Here is a 24,295-nt window from a genome sequence, read left to right as displayed (position 1 = left end):
TTTTTATACGAAATACATATATATTTATACCTACTAAATACAAGTTAATATATTTTTAATATATAAATATGTTTTTAAAGGTGTACATTGGTTTTCAAATGTATATAAAAACTAAATAAAAGTAAATATATTTTTAAATACTAAATACAAGTAAATATATTTTTAAATCTATAAAAATATTTTTATACATTTAAAAGCGTATTAAACATATATAATAATAATAATAATAATAATAATAATAATAATAATCAAAATAATCAAAATAACAATCAAAGTAAGGGTAGATCCGAACATTTTTGAAAATTTAAAGGTAAATACGAACAATTTTGAAAACTCAAGGGCTTTACTGGTATCAGGTAACCGGTAGGTTACCTGGAAACCGGCTAAAAGGGTATAAATGAACAAATTAAACAAAACAACCAGCGTTACCAGACCGAAAACACGTCGAAGGGTAAAACCGACATTTTTATGAAAACTTAAGGGCTTTTTTGTCATTTGCCCTTTTGAAAATTCTATAAATCATGACTGGTGGAATGTAAATATATATAATGTTGATAATCAATGCATGTATATTCTCAATATGTCGTATACATAGTGACTGATATTGTTTCTCATACACAAAGATATGATTATTAATCGAAAAAGGCATAAGTACATATAAAAAATAATAACTAATTGAATACGAAATTATGGACAGTCACCTTAGGTACAAATATTATTAAAAAAACATAATAATAATAAAATTCATTAATGTGCTAAATAACATTTATTTACGGGCAAAAAAAACATTTATTTAGACCATATGTGTAGCAAAATGCGAAAATAATTTATTTTATAGTTGTCAAATAATTCTTAATTTATGACATGAAGCAGGTATCTGGGGCGAGATAAAAAATTTATGCCCTTATATATGTACAATACGATACAGGAGACAAATGCATAAAAGATTTATAAAACAAAAGTGCAATAAATGTCAGAATCAAACAATTAATACAATAAAAAACCTAAAAAATCCCCTAAAATGATGTCTTTGTGCATTTTTTTTATGAGAAAACATCTCTTATTTTACAATATTCAATATTTTATAAAAAATCACTTTCGATACTTAAAATTACTAATCCATTCAATTTTTCTTGAGACATTATTCTTCGGAGATAAGAGATAGGATTTCAAGAGCTTCAATTTTGAAAAAAAAAATTCTACGGAATCAACGGTAACCAAGACCCCTCAACAATATCCTATATGCAATCAACACATTAGGGAACATATCAATTCTTCTTGCATACTCCATTATTTGATTAGATGTCCAAGGACTTTCACCTTTATATGCTTTCATCCGACAACTGCAAAATTGGCAACTCAATAAATAAACTAATTACATCAACATCATATTTTTCACCGTATGTAAAATTGGACTCAATATTTAAACAACATTTTTAATTCAATATCAACTAAACAAATTTATTTGGAACCATCAAACAAAAAACCAAAAATAATTTCAAAATATTGCATTTCATCAAATTGTTTTTCTATTATAAATATGGTTTTTAGGAAATTCAAGTTCATATTTGAGATATTCAAAATAAAATAAAGTCAAAAGTTTGGCTCTTACTTCACAGCAGATAACGAGCACTAATCAGATACAAAAATTAGATACCTTGACTTTTGATTCTTTTTTACTGTAACCAAATAGATAAGAAATAAAGCTAATTTTTGAAACAAACCTAATGAATAGATTTCGAAATTGAACTCATCCACTCCTGGTTTCTGAAGTAGGTATCGAGCATAAATAGAGGAGAAATCGGATTTCTGAAACTGCCAACAAAAAAGAATCACACCCAAATCAGTGAATCACTAAAGAAGAAATAGAGAGGAATTCAAATTTCCAACAAACCTTAATAAATAGATTTCGAATTTGAACTCATGAAACGATCCTAATATGATTTATGAATCAGACAACAAAAACAAATCACACCTAAATTAGTGAATCGGTAAAGAAGAACTAGAGAAGAAATCAAATTTCCAACAAACCTTAATAAACAGATTTCGAAATTGAGCTCATGAACTAATCCAAATCCGATTTCTAAAACAGCCAAAAACAAATCGCACCCTAATCAATAAATCAGAAATTCAGAATCAGCTTTGCTGTATCAGATTATAAAAAAATCAAACCTTCAAACCAGACCAGATAAAAGAAATCGCTGCTATATCATCACCGGTAAGAAATTGAGATTTGAGCATTGAGAGCTATGTATTATCGATTTATGGACTGGAGGTGAAAAATAGAGAAATTTGTTCTTACTTTTTATTTAAGGGTGACGTATTCTAGGTAGGAATTGATTTCTCCCATCGACACCAACGCCAACGGGTCTCTAGGAGGCAGGAGCAGCGGACGTTTGGTTTTTCTATGCGCGATTGATGATTGTTTGTCGCTTGCTTTCACCCATCTTTCTTTCTCACGTCGTAAATAGATAACAGATTTGGACGACATTCTTGGGCAATTTTAATATATACTATAAACTGGACTTTTTTGATGCCCCTTGATGCCATGGGCCTGAACCCAAGTCGCTCATGTATTGAGCCGGCCCTGACATGAAGTTATTTGTTTGTTTGTGGGAGTGTCATTATTTTTTGAAACCAATACGATTGCCAACTTTATCAATCAAAAGACAGTCACCTTAAATTAGGTATTTGGATCTTTTAGTCTTTGTTATGAATTTGTTGTTCATAAGGGTGGTCAACTTTATCAAAAAAAAAAAAAAAAAAAGATCATAACATAAGCATTCAAAATATATCAAAAAAGGTGGTCGTGAATTTGTGTTTTCCTTGTAAATATCCAAAATGAGGATTTTCTTTTAGTTCTATCCCCCGTATTGTGGGGATACTCCCACAAATAAATATCGGGTAATAGCATGAGTTCTTCAAAGATAAAAATAAAAATATATAAAGTAAGATACATTTTCAGTTTTTTGTGATTTATAATAGTAATAATAAGAGGAAGGAGAAGCCTTATTTTACTATTTCATAGCATTCTTTTTCGTTATCCACTTGGACATAGTTTCATAGTCCACAGGGTGATGAGCTTCTTCTATACAAAAAAGCTTTTATCATTCATAAAGTATAAACATAAATTAACCTTTTATAAAAAACTTACATAAAGATTCATATATAATACTCATATTCCAACAAAAGGTATGTTACATCATAGCCTCCATTTCTATGTTCAAATTCAATGGCACAATCAACAATAGTGCTAATATTATCAAGTGGATATGCTCCCAAAAAGCAGCTTCAAAATATACAAATCTACTATAATAAATGAATGTTTTTTTGTCATATGTCACACTCTCATTCAATTTGTTAAATGTCGTTTTATGGTTATTTTGAATTATTTTTTTCCACATGTCATTTTATGAGTTTTTTCTATTTTATTAAATTCCACATAATAATAATTGCAATAAATGTAGTAATAAATGGATATCAATTTCATTAATGAACTTACCTTTTAATTTCAAAATTCCCAAATTAAAGCTCATTGTTTTCTTTTATTTATTTATTTAAATTATTTGTTTAAATTTAAAAGATAAAAAACACTTCAATTATAATAATTCATTATTTTTCTTATTTTCTTATAAATTCAAAGCTCTTAAATATTTTGACTTTTATATTTAACTTTTTTTTTAAAAATTATTTGTTATAAATTCACTTCAATTAAATATTTTCTATTTTGACTTTTTTTTTAAATTTAAAAGATAAAAAAGACTTCAATTAAATATTTTCTTATAAATTCAAATCTCTTAAATATTTTGACTCTTATAAATTCAAAGCTCTTAATTATTTGTTTATATTTAATTTTTCTTATTTTCTTATAAATTCAAAGGGTTTATAAGGCCAAGCTTCTCACCCTGGGAGCTCCAGTCTTATTCGTAAAGAAGAAAGATGAGTCGTTTCGTATGTGCATTGATTACCGTTAACTCAACAAGCTCACCGTCAAGAATCGATACCCTCTTCCCCAGATCGACGATCTATTTGACCAGCTTCAAGGAGCAAGTTACTTTTCAAAGATAGATTTAAGGTCCGGATACCACCAACTACGGGTCCGAGAAGAAGACATCCCCAAGGCTGCATTCCGAACCCGCTACGGTCATTACGAATTCGTAGTGATGCCCTTCGGTCTGACAAATGCGCCTACGGAATTTATGGACCTGATGAACCGAGTCTGTCGACCCTACCTCGACAACTTCATGATTGTTTTTATCGATGGTATACTCGTCTATTCACGAAGTAAAGAAGAATATTAGTCAACATCTGTGGCAGGTTCTGGAAACATTAAGGGCGGAGAAGTTGTATGCAAAGTTCTCCAAATGCGAGTTTTGGATTCGAATGGTGGATTTTCTGGGCCATGTGGTTAGTGAGGAGGGAATACATGTGGACCCTTCCAAGGTCAAAGCAATTGAAGGTTGGGCAACCCCAAGAACCCCAACGGAGATCAGGCAATTCTTAGGCCTCGCTGGTTACTACAGGAGGTTCATACAGAATTTCTCTAAGATCGCCAAGCCGCTCACCTCCTTAACTCAAAAGGGTATACCCTTTATCTGGGAAAAGAAACAAGAGACTGCTTTCCAAACCTTGAAACAAGCTATATGCAGCGCCCCTGTATTGTCTCTTTCAGAAGGGACAAAAGACTTCGTGGTTTATTGCGACGCATCCAATCAAGGATTAGGTTGTGTACTCATGCAGCGAGGAAAGGTCATAACCTACGTGTCAAGGCAACTAAAGAACCATGTGATGAACTACACAACACATGACTTGGAGTTGGGAGCAGTCGTGTTTGCGCTAAAGATTTGGAGGCACTACCTCTACGGTACAAAGTGCACTATTTTCACAGATCACAAAAGCCTCCAACATATCCTAAACCAGAAAGAGTTAAATATGAGGCAAAAACGATGGGTTAAGTTGCTGAACGATTACGAGTGCGAGATCCGGTATCACCCGGGCAAAGCCAATGTGGTGGCTGATGCCCTAAGCCGGAAAGAGTAGTCAGGTCGCCGAGTAAGAACGCTAACGATGACCATCCATTCCCACTTGTCATCTCAAATCAAAGAGGCTCAACTGAAAGCCTTGAAACCGTAAAACATCGCAAATGAAGCCTTGCGGGGGATGGACAAGAATCTTACAATCAAAGAGGATGGAGCCTACTACCTCATGGACCGAATCTGGACACCAAAGTTCGGTGGCTTCAGAGACATGGTCATGAATGAAGCCTACAAAACAAAGTACTCCGTTCATCCTGGTTCGGATAAAATGTAGTTGTATCTCAAACAACATTACTGGTGGCCGAATATGAAAGCCGAAATTGCTACCTACGTAAGCAAGTGCCTGACTTGCGCCAAAGTTAAGGTAGAGTATCAGAAGACCTCGGGTCTATTACAGCAACCAGAAATACCCGAGTGGAAGTGGGAACGGATAACAATGGATTTCATAACCAAGTTGCCCAAGTCAGCAGGCGGACTTGACACTATTTGGGTAATCGTCGACCGATTAACCAAATCCGCCCACTTCCTGCCAATAAAGGAAACTAATAAAATGGAGAAGTTAACCAGGACTTATACAAAAGAGATCGTGAGGTTGCACGGCGTTCCAGTATCTATTATCTCTGACAGGGATAATAGATTTACCTCTCGGTTTTGGCAGTCACTTCAGAGGTCCTTAGGAACTCAGCTCGATATGAGTACTGCTTACCATCCCCAAACAGATGGACAGAGCGAGAGGACCATCCAAACATTGGAAGATATGCTAAGGGCCTGTGTGATAGACCTTGGCAAGGCATGGGATACCCACTTGCCACTGGTCGAATTCTCGTATAACAATAGCTATCACACAAGCATCAAGGTCGCTCCCTTTGAGGCTCTATACGGACGTAAATGCAGATCACCTCTCTGTTGGGCTGAGGTGGGGGATACACAACTGGAAAAAGAGCGAGTACCAAACAGCACACTCACCGGGACCGAGATTATCAGGGAAACAACTGAGAATATTGTTCAGATTAGGGAACGAATATATGCGTCCAGAGACCGACAAAAGAGCTACGCATACAGACGACGGAAGCCCCTCGAATTTCAAATCGGTGATCGCGTACTGCTAAAGGTCTCTCCCTGGAAAGGGATGATACGCTTTGGAAGGCGGGGAAAATTGAATCCAAAATACATCGGACCGTTCTAGATCCTTGCCAGGATCGGTCCGGTGGCTTACAAGCTGCAGTTACCACCAGAGCTCAATAATGTACACCCTTTCTTTCATGTGTCAAACCTGAAGAAATGCCTATCTGACGAAACTCTCGTTGTCCTGCTTGATGAGATTGAGGTGAATGAAAACCTCCATTTCATCGAGGAACCTATGGAAATAATGGATAGGGAGGTGAAATGAACAAAGCAAAGCCTCATTCCCATTTTAAAGGTCCGATGGAGTGCCAAACGAGGGCCTGAGTTCACCTGGGAACACGAAGACGATATGAAACAGAAGTATCCACATCTTTTCCCTAGTTCTTATAGGCCTCTCTAGAACTAATTTCGGGACGAAATTCCCTCTAACGGGGGGATGATGTCACAACTAGTAAAATTAGGGTCAAGATTGTATTCGTGTACAAAAACTTCCTCTATGTAATCTTGTTGTATTAGATTATTGAAAATTAAAAATGCTAATGTTATATGAGTACATAGATGCATACACTAAGAATCAAGTTGTAATAACCTCTTATAAGATCTAATAGCTAAAAACAAATCAAGTTTTTAGGCTTGTGCTTAGGAGTTCTCGGCCCAACTAACCCTAGGCCGAAAACCCATTTTCTTTGGACCATATTGAGGCCGAAAACCCTCCCTAATGGGCCATAGTAAACCCGAGATCCCACATCATCAAAACCGAAAACCTTGAGTAGGTGTTGAGTGTTTTCGGCCACCCTAGAACCGAGAACCCCACCCTTTGAGCTAGATGGTTCGATTTTTTGCATAAGACAAAAGATGGATGATCTTGTTGGTGACACCTCACCACTTTACTCCATTTAGACCATCAAACAACTATGAAAAACATGTAACAACCTTCCATGCCTCCACGCAATGCACTAGATTATCCACTATGCAACAATGCACTCTTCTCCCCTCTTCCTATTAAACTTGCGGCCGAAGAGTGGGATATCCCACTCTTGCCACTTCGTTTCTACTCCAAACTTCTCTTTCTCTCTAGAACAAAATCACCGTCTTCCAAGAACACTATCTCAAGATCGGTCCTAGGTTTTGTTGGTAAGTTTCTTCATGAATCTCAAGTATTTTCATACATTTGTTGTCAAATTCATATTGTTTACACACAAATTTTTGTGTGTTAGAACACTTACATTTTGGAGAAGCTCTTCCAAACTTGTGCACAAAACTAGGCTCGACACCACTCCTCTTTCCTTCCTACTACCACACGAAATAACCACGGTGAGCTTCATACCCCCAAGTTTTTCGTGTTTTTCATGCTTTTCGGGGGGGGGGGGGGATAGAAGTCAAGTTTTGTTTACCTAATGGATTTTTGCATGCACCAACTTGTTTATGGAATGTTTTGAGCATATGATGTCGAAAATCTCATACATACACACATGAAAATCGTGATTTACAAGCTTGTTATAAGTTTAAATGAGTTTGTCCATCGTACATTTACATGCATTATGATTATATGCCAAATATGAACCATTTCTTGTATAAAGTGGTTGATATCATTTGTTAACTACCTAAAAATCGTGATATAGGTGATTGTCTATACTTTAGTTACACAAAATCGGGTCTAAAAATAGATATACTCGAACATAACAAAAACATATATTTATGGAAGTTCCAAATATGTTTTGAACTTTGGGTAATTACATGTCCTACTTTTACAAGTTAAAATTTTATAAATATCAAAGTGTTGAGGTCATAGTATGATTTTTACAAAAATCATGACCCAACATAGTTGACCAAATTAAACTATTTTGGTGTTACAAATTTTTAACCGGTAAAATATGAAAATTACAACTACAAGTTCTTGGAAATTTTTACTAAAAATAACTTTCTAGTAAAAATGGTCGTAAATATTGTCATCACTATTTGGTGGGGGTTAAACATAAGAATATTATGTTATTTTACCAACATATATCACTACTAGACATATTCACTATTGACCATTTATATAAAGTGTTATAAATAGTTTACACAAAATGGTATACAAAACAAATTGATGACAGTATAGTTCGCGTGTCATAAGACACAAGTCATAAAACGTATGTCATGAAACTCTTAAAATGCGTGTCGCAAAACAACTGTCATAAATTTTCAAACAGTGAAAATCATTTCGTTATACAATAAAAGTGAGTCGTAGTTCGTGTAAATCCGTTAATGCTCTAGTGAGACATTTACTTCACCGTACCTACTTAGCGTACACTCCAAGTCCTGCATTATAACCAGAGTCTCCTGGAGGGAGAGCGAGATAGTTGTGTATAGATCTATACGGGGATTGACAACCCGACACCTGAGCTTTTTGCTACAGCTAGACGGGCCAGTCTAGGGTGACAAATATCTTACCAATTTCGACGCCTGAAGAACGTCGTACAGGCGTAACAGTCACATTTAGCATGGTTATAATAACTCATTTAGGGATTAACAATACTATCTTGATTTACGAGAAGCTTATACATCACCGGTTTTATTAAAATATAAAACTACATATCGTTTTTCAGTACACAATCACCTACATTTCTGGTCTTAGGGTTTAAGACTATAGTTTACTTATAAGAAAATATTGGATTTTCTTGGAACATACATACATACACTATCATTTTACAAGGAAAGATACAAGAGTCATACATACATTTTCATTAGTTTTGGATATAAGACTAACAATACAATTTATAGAAAATATTGGATTTTCTGAAAGTTTACAAAAACCATTTTAAACAGTTACAAATCCATTTTTATACAAAAATGCTTATGAACTCACCAACTTTTTAGTCGACGCTTTTCAAAATGACTTGTATTCTCAGGGAACCAGTAACATGTAATCAACTCTGTTTTGAGATCGAGTGATGCAGCATGATGGAATTTTACTTTTATCACCTTTGCGTAACTTATGAACAAGTACAATATGTAAACTATGTAAGATTGTATTCTCAGTGTATGCCGCTTGGGTTGCTATGTTTCATTTATATTCAATTGTTATGATACTATACAATGACGTCATCCACCCCCGGATGTTTCCGCCATCCTGGTTCGGGGGTGTGATAGGATCTAGTAGTCTTCAAGAGAAAGTGCTTAACGGGCTAAACCAAGTTAAGTTCTTTTTGCTATATTTAGATCTAGAAATTGGATCACTATCCCTTAGAGAGTCTAAAGGGATAAAGTTGGAAAATTTATCCACTTTGACCTTATAATGGACCATATTTGGGCCTTAGATCCGTTAAGACCAATAAAAAATGACTTAATCCATTAAGTTGTTGGGAGCACAGTGCCCACAGTGTGGCCTAGGTCTCCACTGCATGGTGCATGGGCTGAGACTCACATGTTTTATCATTTAGTGGCCACTGCATGGTGACCTGCTGTAGTTGACTTTGACCTTTGACCATGGTTTGACCAAGTTTGACCTAAGGGTATTTTGGGTATTTAGAGTGGTATTTAAGATTTGGTCATTATCTGATGAATAGGTTACTGGTTGAGCTGTCATTCGGAGCTTTGTCCTGTTCAGAGATCTTTTTCAGACTGAGAGGTGAGTTTTTCTCACTGTACTTATGGGTTGAAGGCACCAATGCCGGCCCACTAAGTTATGTATCCAGTTGGAGGATCTTGTTATGATGAATTGATATGTTAGTATTGATCCCCGGTATATAGGATGTTACGTAATAGTGAACTATAGATCTACCTGTTAGTATGTTGACTGGTTATATGATTATATGTTACTATTATATGTTATATGTTATGTATATGTCGACATAGTATGGTTAGGTTGAGGCGTTACTGCTTTGTGCGGAAGCCAATAAACTTGGGAGCAAGCCAGACATAAGTTGTGGGCCTTATATTGTGGGCTTGAGAGTAAGCCACACATGAGCAGTGGGCCTGAGAGTAAGCCACACATGAGCAGTGGGCCTGAAGGCAATCCAGACTCATGTTGTGGACTCAGGGGTAATCCATTCTATTAGTTGTGGACCCAATATGCATGTTATTATATGTTGTGTGGTGGTACTTTTGGGGAACTCACTAAGCTTTGGCTTACAGTTTCAGTTTTATATTTCAGGTACTTCGGATTACCGGTGCAAGGTGAAGGCGTTATCGTACACATCCTTCGATGATATGTTTTGGGATATTTTTATGATGCATTGATCTTGGGAGTATTTTTATTTGACACTTGATTTGATATGGTTTTGGGTTGTAAACAATGGTTTCTTTTAAATTAAAAATGAAATATTTTATCGTGATTTTGGAACGTTACAAATCCTATCTAGGATCCCGGATCTCAAAGATATCTAAGTATCCTTAAACCTATTCAGAATCCCGAATCTTAAAGGAGTCTTAGGATCCCGAACATACATCAGGATCCTGAGCATCGCCATTATTATTCCCTAACAATTTTAACGGCTATATTCTTGTTTATTTTTAACATGTGCAGAAATGGTCAACATAAGACTCATTCACAACGAAGAATCACTTCAACCAGGCTTAAAACTCGGGATACCAAGTCAAAGCACGTTGCAAATACCAGTTCAACAGGATCCCGGAAATATCATAATTTTAGTTACATAAACTAGAGTATATATACACTTGTAACATTTACACAATGAGACAATTTTCTGACACAATACCCATTTAGACTCACTTTATCATTTGTAATCGTATTATCAAGTTTATCTTTGTAATTCATTCTTCAATCAATAAAATCAAACAAGGCAGGTGATGATTATCACCTCCCAAGGTTTTATGTCGGAGATCCTAACAAAGATCAAGGGCTTTCCTTGTAAACCAATCTTGTCATTTTAACTTCAATCCAATTCTTATATTAGCTACGACACCATAGCCTCTCATACAACTTGGTTGATCTTTGTTTGATCGATTTTTGGCAAAAACAATTTGGCGCCTACCTTGGGGCTGTGGTGTTCATAATTCTTGAAATATCATGTCCACATAATCAACCTTATCTTCTTCCTCTATTCCTCTTATTTCTTCTAAAAATCTTCCACCACCTCCAAGTGGACCTCCCAGTCAGAGGAAAACTCTGGATACCTCTAAAAAGAACACCGCTCCATCTGCCATGGGAATCCAGGGATAGATTCCAGGATCCTCCTGTTCCGATCTTTAACAGTGAATTCTTATCCATGGTGAAGATGGTAACACAACAACTGAATCAACAACAGTAGGACAACAAAACATTTCTTAAAGAAATGGAAAGAAAAAGAGTAGAGATACATAAATTGCATGAAACAACACCTTCGATTTTGCAACCCAGTATCCTCGATTTCGACAACGCATGATCCTTAGGGAATCGTCAAGATACTACAACCTCGGAACCTGCTGCTGCTTCAACTTGGGGAGCAACCCCAAATAATCAAACCCCTGTGATGCAGTATCCTAATGAAAACTTCACTACCCGTAAAAACCAATACACTGGTATCTTCCTAAATAAAAATGCATTTAATACTAACTCTGTGGATCTTGACGTAGGCATAAGTCCTATCATGGCTAGGGAACTTCAACAAATGAGACAGATGATCTCAAGTGTACTAGGAATAGTCGAACCTATACCAGAAGCATCCCCCGCAAGCCACAGGATCCCCAAATTTTCTCGCACAATAGTCGATGCTGAAGTTCCAAAATGCTTCTAGACTCCCAGCACGAAGCCTTATGACGGAACTATGGGTCCTGTGGAACACGTAGCACAATACAGGGAAAAAATGGAAATCATTCCCATCCCATTACACTTAAAATAAGCTTGTTTGTGCAAGGGTTTTGGTCCAACTCTCACAGGATCTGCCTTGAAATGGCTTCTTAATGTTCCTCCCTATTCCATTACTTCCTTTGCTCATTTAGTTAAACTTTTTAAAACCCAATTTTCTTGTAGCAGGACATTCAAACGGATCACTAGTGATCTCTATCGAATAGTCCAGGATCCTAAGGAATCCCTTAGGGATTTTGTAAACAGGTTTGACAAAGAAGCATTAAATATTCCTAATATCGACATGGCCACTACCATAGAAACCTTCAAGATGGGCCTAAATAAAGACTTTCCCTTCTATGAAGATCTCGTAATGAGCCCACGTAGGAAAATGGACAAAGTCAGAAGTATAGCCTTGAGGTTCATCAGAATGGAAGAGGATAAGGAGATCCATGAGAGGACCAACTCCCCAAATTCATATGACAATCCTAATAGGAAGACTGATTCCTCAGCCCAAAGATCCTATAAATCCAAACCGTATCCCAAGCCTGATCATCATAGGGTTAATGCCCTTGACGATAAAGGGGAAGAAGATAAATTCCCCAAGATCACTGACTATTGGTTTTTTGTTGACGTTTTAGGTCTAATCTTTGCCATGCAGGATCTTGGCGAGAAAGAAAGGTGGCCAAGGAAAGGAAAGAAATCGAGTGGCTGAAAAGACAAATCTAAATGGTGTGCATATCATAAAAATTTCAGCCACATCACAGAGGATTAAATAGCCCTCAGTAAGGAGATTAGTTATCTCCTGAGCAAATGACATTTCAAAGAAATCCTAGGAAGACGAAAAGAAAGATCGAAGGAGAAGGATCAGAATCCTACCAAGATCTTGGAAAAACCAGGATCCCCTCCTCATGATTCTAAGGTAATCAATTTTATCTATGGGGGTTCTGACATTTGTGGAACTTCTTACTCTGCAGCAAAAAGACACGCTAAGATATCCAAGGCGAAGAAAGAAGAAAGACCCCAGAAGAACACATCGATTACAAGCAAGAAAGAAATCACCTTCGATGAATATGACAAAAAGAACATTCGAGATCCTCACCATGATGGATCGGCAATAACTTTCTACATCACCAATCACTTCTTCAGAAGGATCTTGGTAGATGGAGGATTCTCAATGAACATCATACTCTTAGATGCTCCAACTAGGATGAACATCCCACAATCCGAGACAATCAAAAATCCTCAGTGTTGATAGGATTCAACAATGAAACGAAGCATATGGTGGGAGAGATTAAATGGCCTATCTACATCGAATGGGTAAAATCTATGCAATACTTTTGTGTTATTGATGCTTTCTATAATGTTATAGTAGGTAGACCCTAGATCCATGGCATGAAAGCAGTCCCATCAACATACCACCACTGTGTCATGATGCTTACCCCGTGGGGGACAGTGAAGATCATCGGTGATCAACAAGAGTCCAAAGAATGCTATAAGACATCAATGAAATCTGCAACAGTACCACAACAAGCATAACAATTAAAACATGGGTCTTGAGGCATTCTAGAAGAAAGAGGGCAAGATGTAAAGGAAGTGCCCCTAAACCTTGAGGATCCTGACGCTAAAGTACTCATAGGATCCTCAATACCAAAGGAAATCGAGCAGGACCAAATAAAGTTCCTACAAAATAGAAAAAAGACCATCACATGGAAACATGAAGATATGACAGGGATAATTAAGGAAGTCAAGTTCCCAAGGTGGTTGGCCAATACGGCCGTAGTGCAGAAGAAGAATGATAAATGGCAAGTGTGTGTGTGTGGATTACACGGATCTTAACAAGGCATGTCCTAAGGATTCTTTCCATTTTCCACATATAGACTCTATGATAGATGCCACGGCATGCCATGAACTATTAACATTCATGAATGCCTTAGCAGGGTTCCAACAAATTTGAATGGAACCATCTGATCAAGAGGATGCCACCTTCATAACTCTCACATGTATATATTGTTATACTGATATGCTATTTGGTCTAAAAAATACAGGTGCAACATATCATAGACTGGTGAATTGGATGTTCAAGGACAAACTGGGGGACACCATGGAAGTCTACATAGATGACAGGGTGTTCACGTCCAAAAAAAAGTTTAAGATTACCTTAGGGATCTTGAAGAAGCCTTGAATATACTAGCTGAATACAACATGAAGTTGAACCCATCCAAATGTCACTTTAGAATGAAGGCAGGTGAGTTCCTTAGTTACATGGTGACCAAAAGGGGATTAGAAGCGAGTCTTGGCCAAGGATATTCGAACGGGAAACACTCCTCCTATATCTTTTAGTGTCTTTGAATGATGTAAGTGTTATTCTGACCAAAGATCTTGACAGTGAACAACATCCTATTTACTATGTAAGTAAAAGTCTCTTGGCTCCTGAAACCAGGTACTCTCACCTTGAAAAACTAATACTTGCACTAGTTATAGCTTCCACCAAACTAAGACATTATTTTGAGACTCATACATGTCAAAAGTAACTATCTTGTTAAGAATGTCATGAGAAAACCAAAAATTTCAGACATAATGACTAAGTGGTTAGTGAAGCTCATTACATATGACATCAAATATGATCCAATATCCCCAATAAAATCACAGGCATTGGCAGATTTTGTGGCTGATTTTAGTGATAATCTACAACCAAAGGTAGAGTTAGAAATCCAATGATTTCAAAAGAAGAAAACATGGGGAAGTGGATACTCTTTACAGATAGAGCATCCATCTTTAGAGGAGTAGGCCTTGAGATCATACTAAAATCACCACAGGGTGACATCCTACCCCAGGCAGTTAGTTGTGAATTCAATGCAACTAACAATGAAGCAGAGTATGAAGCACTGATCATGGGGCTACAACTGGCCAAGGATCTTCATATTAAGTATCATCAGGTATATGTCGATTCGTTATTAATAACTAACAACTTTAATGGATTCTATGAAGTTAAAGGCGAAAGACTAACACTATACCTTCAAATTCTTTGAAACCAGCCTCCGAATTTGAAGCTTTTAGTCTGAATCAAGTTCCTAGAGAAGATAACACCGAGGCAGACACATTAGCCAACTTAGAGTCTTCCCTCAGGATCCCAATAACCCACATAATGATCCTGGCGATAGAAGATCCCTCCAAGAGACCAGACGACCCCGACGACCATGATCAGACGACCAACATATTAGAAATCGGAGGCACCATTCCTCGATCCTCTGACCAGGATACCGATGTTTTGGATCCCTATCCAAACAGTCAGGATCCTCAGAGACATTTGCGATCCTAGACACAACCCATCATAGAGAATCTCCAGAATGGTACAATCCTAAAATAAGAAAAAAACGATAAAGCGTTCAAGATGAGGATCTCATGCTTTGTGATGAGCAATGGAGTATTATACAAGAAATCCGTAACATGTCCATATCTAAGATCAAGAAGTCATGGAAGTTCTAAAAGACAAACATGAAGGGGATTGTGGCAACCACACTTGTGTTCTAAAGTTTTAAGAAAAGGATACTATTGGCCAACCATGAAGAAAGATGCCTTCCTATATGCTCAGAAGTGTGATGCCTATCTTATTGATTCAGAAGCAGGAATAGAGACATATTGGCTAGCTACCCTAGAAGGAAGCATCTTGCCAAGATCCTAAAATGCTATACAACTTGAAGCGCACTTTATGTAAGTCAATTTAGTCAAAATTCATCACAACCGAGTCGAGGTACATACCTACTCCTTACCCTCATTTATTTTCTTTGTTTATTTTTATTCTAAGAACACTACTGACTTAAGCATCAGGGGGACGTTAGCCAAGCTGAAGCCTACCCCAAGCTAACGTTTGCAACATGCAGAAACTCAAGGATCCTAGCCACTACGAATAGAGACTGATCATCTCTCCTCCGATTAAGGGTACTTAATCCCCTCTAAGATTTAAAGAGTTAATAACCTCTTTCATCCGTGTTTGGGTTTCCACACCCTGCTTGGACGCACGATATCTTACTATGGGATGTAAGTAAGGGGATCATTTCATGCTTTAATGACTTGGCAACCCTCTTATTTCTGAACATATGTTAAGATCCTAAGGTTTAAAGAGTTAATGACCTCTTTCTCACGATTTTAGGTTTCTACACCTTGCTTGGATACACGATATCTAACTATGGGATGTGAATAAGGGGATTATTTCACGCTTTAGTGACTTGGTAACCCTCTTATTTCTGAACATATGTTAAGATCTTAAAGTAAATTTCTAAGGTTTATAACATTATCATGTTATCCTAAGTTGGGATCCTCCCCGGTAAATTTCTAAGGTTTATAACATTATCATGTTATCTTACGAAATGGGATTTTCCCTAGTTATTATCTAAAGTTGGGATTTTCCCCAATTATTATCTGAAGTTGGGATTTTTTCCTAATTATTATCTGAAGTTGGGATTTTCCGCAGTTATAATCTAAGTTGGGATCTTCCCCAATATGATCTGAGTTGGGATCTTCCCCAGTATAATCTAAGTTGGGATCTTCCCTAGTATTTCTTAAGTTAGGATTTTCCCCAGTAAAACTCTAAGTTAGGATCTTCCCCAGTGAATTACTATGTGGGATCTTTTCCAATATTACATGAGTTGGGACTTTTCCCAGTAAATTCTAAAGTTGGGATCAACTCCCAAAAACATATTCAGAGGAACTCTCTTCAAGATGATAAAACCTACCCAAAGAAATGTTCAGAGAGATCACCGAAAGATCAATTGGAGTTTAAGTTGACATCAGGTTCTATCTATCCTTAGACCTAAGTTTTTCATTTACATTTCTTTTTCTTTGAAAAAATTTTGCAACAACTTTCAAGATTTTTTTAAAATAAAATTTAAGGATCCCGGATATCACAGGATCCCAATCAGATGGTTATTTATTTCAGATTATTAAGATCCTAATAGTTTGTATAAACTCTAAAATTCTTCGGATCTTAATTATCCGGAAAGATTTTGAAAAATTCATTACCCTATTTCTACAACCAAAGCATAAAATTTAAAAGGGGCTGCCCTCCAACCCAACAAAAGAAAATATTGTTTTACATACCGAAAAATTAAAATTGTTTTAAAAATTAATGAAACCTAATTCAAGGTTTGATCACCCCCATCCGGGGTATCCTCTGTCTCCTTCTTCTCTTCTTCCCTTCTCTTTTTTTTCTCTGCAGGATCCTGAATGGCATTAACATGCCTACCAGTCAACTTAGCCAGAGCTTCATGCCAACCAGCCATATTCCAAGATCTTGCATTCGCCACATCCTTCGCTAACTTAATCTCCGTCTCCCAGATGGCTTCGACGACACTGCTCTTAGCCTCTGCAATCACCTCCTTGATCTCCGAGGCGTGCTCCAGGAGGATGTCTTCTCCTTCTTGGCCATGAGCTGACCGCTATACATGGCCTCGTTAAGTTTCGGGAGGGAGAAGCAAGCAATAGAATGTGTAGCCTTGGATCCTGAAAATTGCAAAGAACCCTCATCGGTTCGAGATCCCCAAAATGAAACAAGTAAAAAGAAGGATCCTTACCAGCAGACATCAAGTAGTGGTGGAAGAACCTTCTTGGAAGCTGGAATGGTTAAACTTGAAGGATCTTTCAGCCTCAGGCAAAGCGAGAAAGCTTTCAATCTTCTCCTCAGTATCTTCAGCAGCCGGAACAACTTCCTTGAACTTGGCGTCAAAACAAACAAAATAAGGAAGCATGAATTTTGGGATCCTTATCCTAATTAAATAAAATCCTACCATTTTTAACCCAGTTTATTGGCAGGAGATCATCGTTGGAGATAGAGTTGTGTTTCACAAAGAAAAACCTTTCTTTCCAGGCCCATCTTTTTGTTTTGATTTCAAAATTAAATGCAATTTGTTGGTTTTGACTTTTAGCAGGAAATAAGAAGATCTAAAAGTTTGAAGATCATAAACATTGGCCAATTCAGCTAACCCCATGCCAATGTTTTTAGACTGATTCATCCGATCGATCCAAAAAAGGATCCTCCAGATCACAGGCATAGTTTAAAAATAAGAATTTTTTGTAACTTCAAAGAACTCAGAGATGATGCCAGAAAAAGGGTATTTCAAGCCCAAGGAGAAAGCATATTTAGGAAAACAAACCCAAGTAGGAAAGACGAATCCAGGTTTAGCCTTAGCATCAAAAGGATTGAAAATGACACCGGCAGGAAAAGCTCTGATCGATTTCAAGGACTCAGTGTCGTTATCAACAAAAATAGCAATCTCTTTGTAAGACAGGATCTTTTGATCTACGAAGTCCTCGTCGGGAAGAGTAAAGATGCTCGAGCGAGAACGGAGTGCCTTTTTGCCCATGATCATCAAACAAGAAAAATGAGAAGAAAGGAAAAGGAAATTTACCTTCAAGATAACCGATAATGCTTGAAAGAGAGCTAAAATAAGTAATAGAATATCGATAACCATTAACCCATACTTATGCGGATCGTAGAGGATAAAGAAGAGATTTGACAACATAATCATATCTTTTAAACGGATACAATTCTATCCAGTAGAGTTTGAATTTCAAATCCTTATTTCCAATTAATTAAATTATACACTTTAAATACTTGAAATTAATTCAAATATTTTACAGGTATAATTTGGGGGCAATTTTAAGGCCAAGATCCTTAATCCTATTCAGGATCCCGAATCTCAAAGATATCTAAGGATCCTTAAACCTATCCAGGATCTTGGATTTTAAAGGAGTATTAGGATCCCGAACATACATCAGCATCCTGAGCATCGCCATTATTATTTCCTAACAAGTTTAATGACTATATTTCTTGTTTATTTCTCACATGTGCAGAAATGGTCAACGTAAGACTCATTCACAACGAAGAATCACTTCAACCAGGCTTAAAACCCGGGAATACCAAGTCAAAGCACGTTGCAAATACCAATTCAATAGGATCCTTGAAATATTGGACTTTAAGTTACATGACCTAGACTATATATACACATGTAACATGCACACAATGAGACGATTCTCTGACACCTTACCCATTTAGACTCACTTTATCATTTGTAATCGTATTATTAAGTTTATCTCTATAATTCATTCTTCAATCAATAAAATCAAACAAGGCAGGTGATGATTATCACCTCCTAAGGTTTTATGCCGGAGATCCTAACAATGATCAATGACTTTCCTTATAAACAAACCACTCTTGTCATTTAAACTTCAATTCGAGTCTTGTATTAACTACAACACCACAACCTTTCATACAACTTGGTTGATCTTCATTTGATCGATTTTTGACCAAAACACTTCTTTTTTGTAAATTAATAAATTTTTACAAATCTTGGATTAGTCATTACGATTTTAAATTATCAATAGTTTTTTTCTCAACCGTGATTTTTATGAGTATTAACCTAATATAAGTATTATAAAGTATTATAAAATAAGTTTATAACCCTAATATTATAACCATTCCAAACTTTTGGATTTTTTTTTAAAATATCTCAAGAAATGTACTAAGTTTATATCGGAGGGACCAAAATGTTAATATCTAAAACCAACCGACACTAATTGTTACTTGATAATAATTAAGACACCACTTGTGTAAATTCATATGTGGATATCTTAGAATCCATAAATAGCGATTCAAATGGCCCAATTGACTTGCAGGCCAAATCCTACTTCAATTTAAACTATATCGTACCGACGACGATACTCTCTATAAACAAAACACCCACCGGAGAACGATGTTTTAGGCTTTTCGTTACAGTGACTGTTGACTTTTGACGGAGATTATAATGGCCGGCGGAGGAATGGTGAACGGCAAGGGCGGTGCTAGGGCGGAGTTGTACGAGCATAAGATCACCCCCTACTTCATTTTTGCTTGCATCGTTGCTGCTCTTGGCGGATCTTTGTTTGGATATGATCTTGGTGTCTCCGGTCAGTCTCTCTAGTCTCTACTACTCATTTTTTTACTTAATTTTCTGATCGGAAAAACACACAGTCGCCGGAAAATCGCCATTAACACGTATTCAAATTAGAAATTGTTAAAGGGTTATGATGGTCTGACTGGTTCTCGCATGGGTTTGGGGTTAGTTCAGTAAATTTGATTTTTAAAGGGTGATGGGTAGTTTAGTAATTTTGGTATTTACAGATATAGAATCTTGATCATCAAGCATGAAAAAAAAAGAGATTGTTTTGCATGGGTCGATATGGTCCATTAGATCGTAAAATTGTAAATTTATTTGACAATTTTGATAACAAAAATGGACTTTAAAAAATAGGCACTTAAAAGTTAAAACCAACCATTTAGCATATCAACTATTAATAATTAGTAATTTTATAATACGATAGTTTCTCATTTCAAACTGGATCCCTTTTATAAATCCTAAAGTAGGTGTAATGTAGTCAGTTTTATAATTTTTAAATAGTTGCCAATTTGGATTATTTTCAAATTGGTCAAACTAGCCAAGTGGCTTTGATAGTTTGATATTATCTGTTTACTTGGTTTGACCAAAAACAGCTTATGGGTAGTTTAGTAAATAGGGAATTTTTAAAACAATGGTCTTGTAGTCGTAGAAAATATGATAAGAATTTGCACCTTTGGTTGTTGCTTGTGGTTAGTTTGGTAATTTCACATTTATAGACCAACTTGGTCTGACCAATCATCTAATTATTTTGCTGCCTACGTTTATTATTATTTATATCTTAATTATATTTATGTCCGCACATATAAAAAACATTAATTTAAATATTAACTATAAAAAATATTATCATAATTAAATCTCATAAATATTAATTATGCATAATATTATCATAATTAAATCTGATAAATATTAATTATGCATAATATTACCATAATTAAATATAAAATATATTAATTATAAAAAATATTATATATAATTAATATTATCATAATATTTCTTATAATTAATACTTATTATATGTGTAGTACAGATATTAGAAAATCTCATATTTATAAACCACATATTTATTATTTCTTTTTTAAGTCAATGAACATAAAAAACAAAAATAAACAAATTTTATAGAATAATATATTAAGCAAGAGAATCAAAATCATACAAATATCCAATTTTAGTTAAACATTATAATAACATAACAGTTTTATTGTTTATTTTTTTATTTTATGACTAAGATTCATGTATTTAAAAATGCTTAATAATATTTGTCTAAAACGATGGATTACATGTGAGATTTTATATAAGTATATCTATTTTTGGGTCAATATGGTCCAGATTAAAAACATATGTTCACCTTATATTTTTCAATTTTTTTTCGAAATAAACCACTATTTTTTTTTTTCCAAAAAGAGCCATATCAGAAAAAAAAAAGTGTTTTATTCAGAAAAAAAAAAAAGAAAAAAAAAAGTATATACAAGGTTTAAACTTTTATATTGCTAAGTATAAGTCAAAATTAACACTAAAATAGTCAAAATTAACTCCATTGATGATCTTCAGGTGGAGTAACATCCATGGACCATTTCTTAAAAGAATTCTTCCCAAAAGTTTACAGAAGAAAACAAGAACATCTCAAAGAAACCGATTACTGCAAATACGACAACCAAATCCTCACCCTTTTCACGTCGTCGCTTTATTTCGCCGCCCTATTCTCCACCTTCTTCGCCTCCCATGTCACCCGGAACAAAGGCCGGAGAGCCAGCATTCTCTGCGGTGCCGTCAGCTTCTTTGCCGGAGCCTCAATCAACGCCGGAGCTCAAAACATCGCCATGCTCATCATCGGCCGATGCCTTCTTGGTGTCGGAATCGGATTTGGTAACCAAGTAAGTGCATTTCTCCAATTTACACTTCCATTTTTAATGTCAGCAGTAGCCGGCAAGTCTCCAACCCTAATTTCTTGATTATGCAGGCTGTTCCTCTTTACTTGTCGGAAATGGCACCGGCGAAAATCAGAGGGGCGGTGAACCAGTTGTTTCAATTGACAACTTGTTTAGGCATATTCATAGCCAATTTTATCAACAATGCAACGGAGAAACACAAGTGGGGATGGCGATTATCATTAGGGTTGGCTACAGTTCCGGCGTTCTTGATGTTCGTCGGAGGGCTTTTCTTGCCGGAAACGCCGAACAGTTTAGTCGAACAAGGGAAATTAGAAGAAGGAAGAAGGGTTTTGGAAAGAGTTAGAGGTACCAAAAACATCGAAGCAGAATTTCAAGATCTGGTTGAAGCAAGTGAAGCTGCAAAAGCCATTAAACATCCTTTCAGGAACCTTCTGAAGAGAAAAAATCGACCACAATTGATCATCGGAGCTTTGGGTATACCTGCGTTTCAACAGCTTACAGGGATGAATTCTGTGTTGTTTTATGCGCCTGTGATTTTTCAGAGCTTAGGGTTTGGTTCTGGTGCGTCGTTATGGTCATCCACCATCACTAGTGGCACTCTTGTTGTTGCTACCTTCATTTCAATGGCGTTTGTTGATAGATTTGGCCGGAGAGCATTCTTCTTGGAAGCCGGCATTGAAATGATCATCGCTATGGTAAACCATCCCGCTCTAAATCCAAATAACACCAAAAGAAAAAAGTTCTTAAAAAAATTGGAAATTTGACCTTTTGTTTTAATTTTGATTTATATCTTATTAGATATTCACAAATAACACCAAAAGAAAATTTAAAAACAAATGAAAATTTTATTTTTAAGAGAAATTATTAATGGGATTGAGATTTTTTTTTTCATAAAAGAAAAGATGAAAATTGAAATTTTGACCTTTTTGTCTCAGTTTTGATATATGCTTATTAGATATTCACAAAAATGACTAATATTCCCCCAAAATGCCCGGTTGAGATATAGAATTTTATAAAATAGGTTGAAGGTTGAAATACTACACCCCCAAAATATTATTAGTAAATAGGTTGAAGATTGAAATATTACACCTCCAAAATATTATTAGTAAATAGGTTGAAGGTTGAAATACTACACCTCCAAAATATTATTAATAAATAGGTTAGGTTGAAGGTTGAAATATTCCACTTTCAAAATATTATTAGTACTATGTGCAATGCGACTTACCATTATTTTTATGATAACCAATATTTTGTTTTGATATTTAACAATTGAGCATATGTTTTTCTGATCACAAAATGACCATCAATTCCAAAATGGATAAAGTTGCTAATTGTGAAAGTGTTCGTCACAAAAATAAATAAATAAATAAATAAATTCTAAATTGTAAGAACAATTTCTTAATTTTGAAATAGATTTTTTTTCAAGTTTTTCTTTTCTAATTTTATGTTATCTTTTGTAGTGGGGAACAATTTACAAATTTATTAGTATCCAACTAACAATTGTGAAATTAATGATATTTTTGTGATTTGTGAAATAAATGACACGTCAAAAAGTGGTATATTTTGTGAACATGCCATCTTCTTATTTTTCAAAATAATAAAAGGGGATAGGACCATTTTTAGTTACAACCATTAAATGATTGTGTCCTACAACGGGTTTGTTTCTAATTGAAACATTAAACGGGTTGAAAGATTACAATCTTTGTCACATTATCATCAGTCTTAGTCTAATGTAAGTCAAACACAATGCAACATGTTCTGTTTGTTCTGAAGTGTACTTCTTGACTTTCAGGTATGTGTGGCCGTAACCCTAGCTATCAAATTCGGACAAGGAGTGGAACTATCAAAAGGAATTGGGATTTTTCTAGTGGTGATGATTTGTATATTTGTTTTGGCTTATGGGCGTTCATGGGGTCCATTGGGATGGCTAGTGCCTAGTGAATTATTCCCATTAGAAACAAGGTCGGCAGGTCAAAGCATCGTGGTTTGTGTCAACATGTTCTTCACAGCATTAGTTGCACAATGTTTTCTTGTGTCACTATGTCATCTCAGATATGGCATATTTTTGTTGTTTGCTGGATTGATTGTTGTTATGAGTTGCTTCATCTTCTTCTTGTTGCCTGAAACAAAACAAGTTCCCATTGAAGAGATACATTTGCTTTGGCAGAAACATTGGTTGTGGAAATCTTATTGTGAACCAGAAGAAGAAAAAACAGGAATGAAACCTGTGCAAGTTGTGTAGAATTTGTAATTAGTTTTACAGATGTTCGATTTGTTTTCCTTTTTGGTTATATGTATTAAATAATTGTAAAGATGCTTTGATCTATGTTTTGGAAGTGATGATCTGATTGTGTAAGTTTAAAGATATTATATTATAAGTTTTTAATGTTTGAATAACATGTCGTTGCTTTTGATTATGTGGTTATTTATGGTAAAATAATTATTTTAATACCTGTTATGATTGAAACATAAAAAATTATTATATAACTTGAAAATCTTTTATGGTCATTTCATAAGATGTTATCCAAAGATTCTTTTTACATA

At 35.5% G+C, this 24,295-nt stretch overlaps 1 protein-coding gene and 1 long non-coding RNA gene across 2 annotated transcripts; one reads left to right on the top strand and one right to left on the bottom strand.

Moving 5' to 3' along the window:
- Window positions 1-925: 925 nt before the first annotated feature.
- On the bottom strand, window positions 926-2,491 carry LOC145115853 (uncharacterized). The gene is made up of 5 exons (XR_013711740.1): window positions 2,303-2,491; window positions 2,032-2,110; window positions 1,895-1,934; window positions 1,725-1,815; window positions 926-1,343 (listed from the first exon to the last, which is right to left on the bottom strand). It is a non-coding gene; the product is annotated as an uncharacterized LOC145115853 (long non-coding RNA).
- A 17,088-nt stretch (window positions 2,492-19,579) lies between these two features.
- LOC145117664 (sugar transport protein 14-like) lies at window positions 19,580-24,148 on the top strand. The gene is made up of 4 exons (XM_079053969.1): window positions 19,580-19,872; window positions 21,411-21,733; window positions 21,820-22,446; window positions 23,544-24,148. Exons 1-4 carry the CDS (start codon window positions 19,731-19,733, stop codon window positions 23,991-23,993), a joined length of 1,542 nt encoding a protein of 513 aa, XP_078910095.1. The 5' UTR covers window positions 19,580-19,730; the 3' UTR covers window positions 23,994-24,148.
- Window positions 24,149-24,295: the final 147 nt, after the last annotated feature.

Source organism: Lactuca virosa, chromosome 5 (assembly GCF_052849685.1).
Source record: "Lactuca virosa cultivar CGN04683 chromosome 5, Lactuca_virosa_CGN04683_v6, whole genome shotgun sequence".
Classification (NCBI taxonomy): Eukaryota; Viridiplantae; Streptophyta; class Magnoliopsida; order Asterales; family Asteraceae; genus Lactuca; species Lactuca virosa.
Note: the sequence above shows the minus strand (reverse complement) of the source record. Positions and strands in the feature narration are given on the sequence as shown.

Excerpts from the sequence above, each read along its gene's own strand:
- LOC145117664 (XM_079053969.1), top strand. The coding sequence starts at position 19,731 with ATGGCCGGCGGAGGAATGGTGAACGGCAAGGGCGGTGCTAGGGCGGAG. Across the intron at positions 19,873-21,410 it reads ATATGATCTTGGTGTCTCCG|GTGGAGTAACATCCATGGAC; the intron begins GTCAGTCTCTCT and ends GATGATCTTCAG. Across the intron at positions 21,734-21,819 it reads GAATCGGATTTGGTAACCAA|GCTGTTCCTCTTTACTTGTC; the intron begins GTAAGTGCATTT and ends TTGATTATGCAG.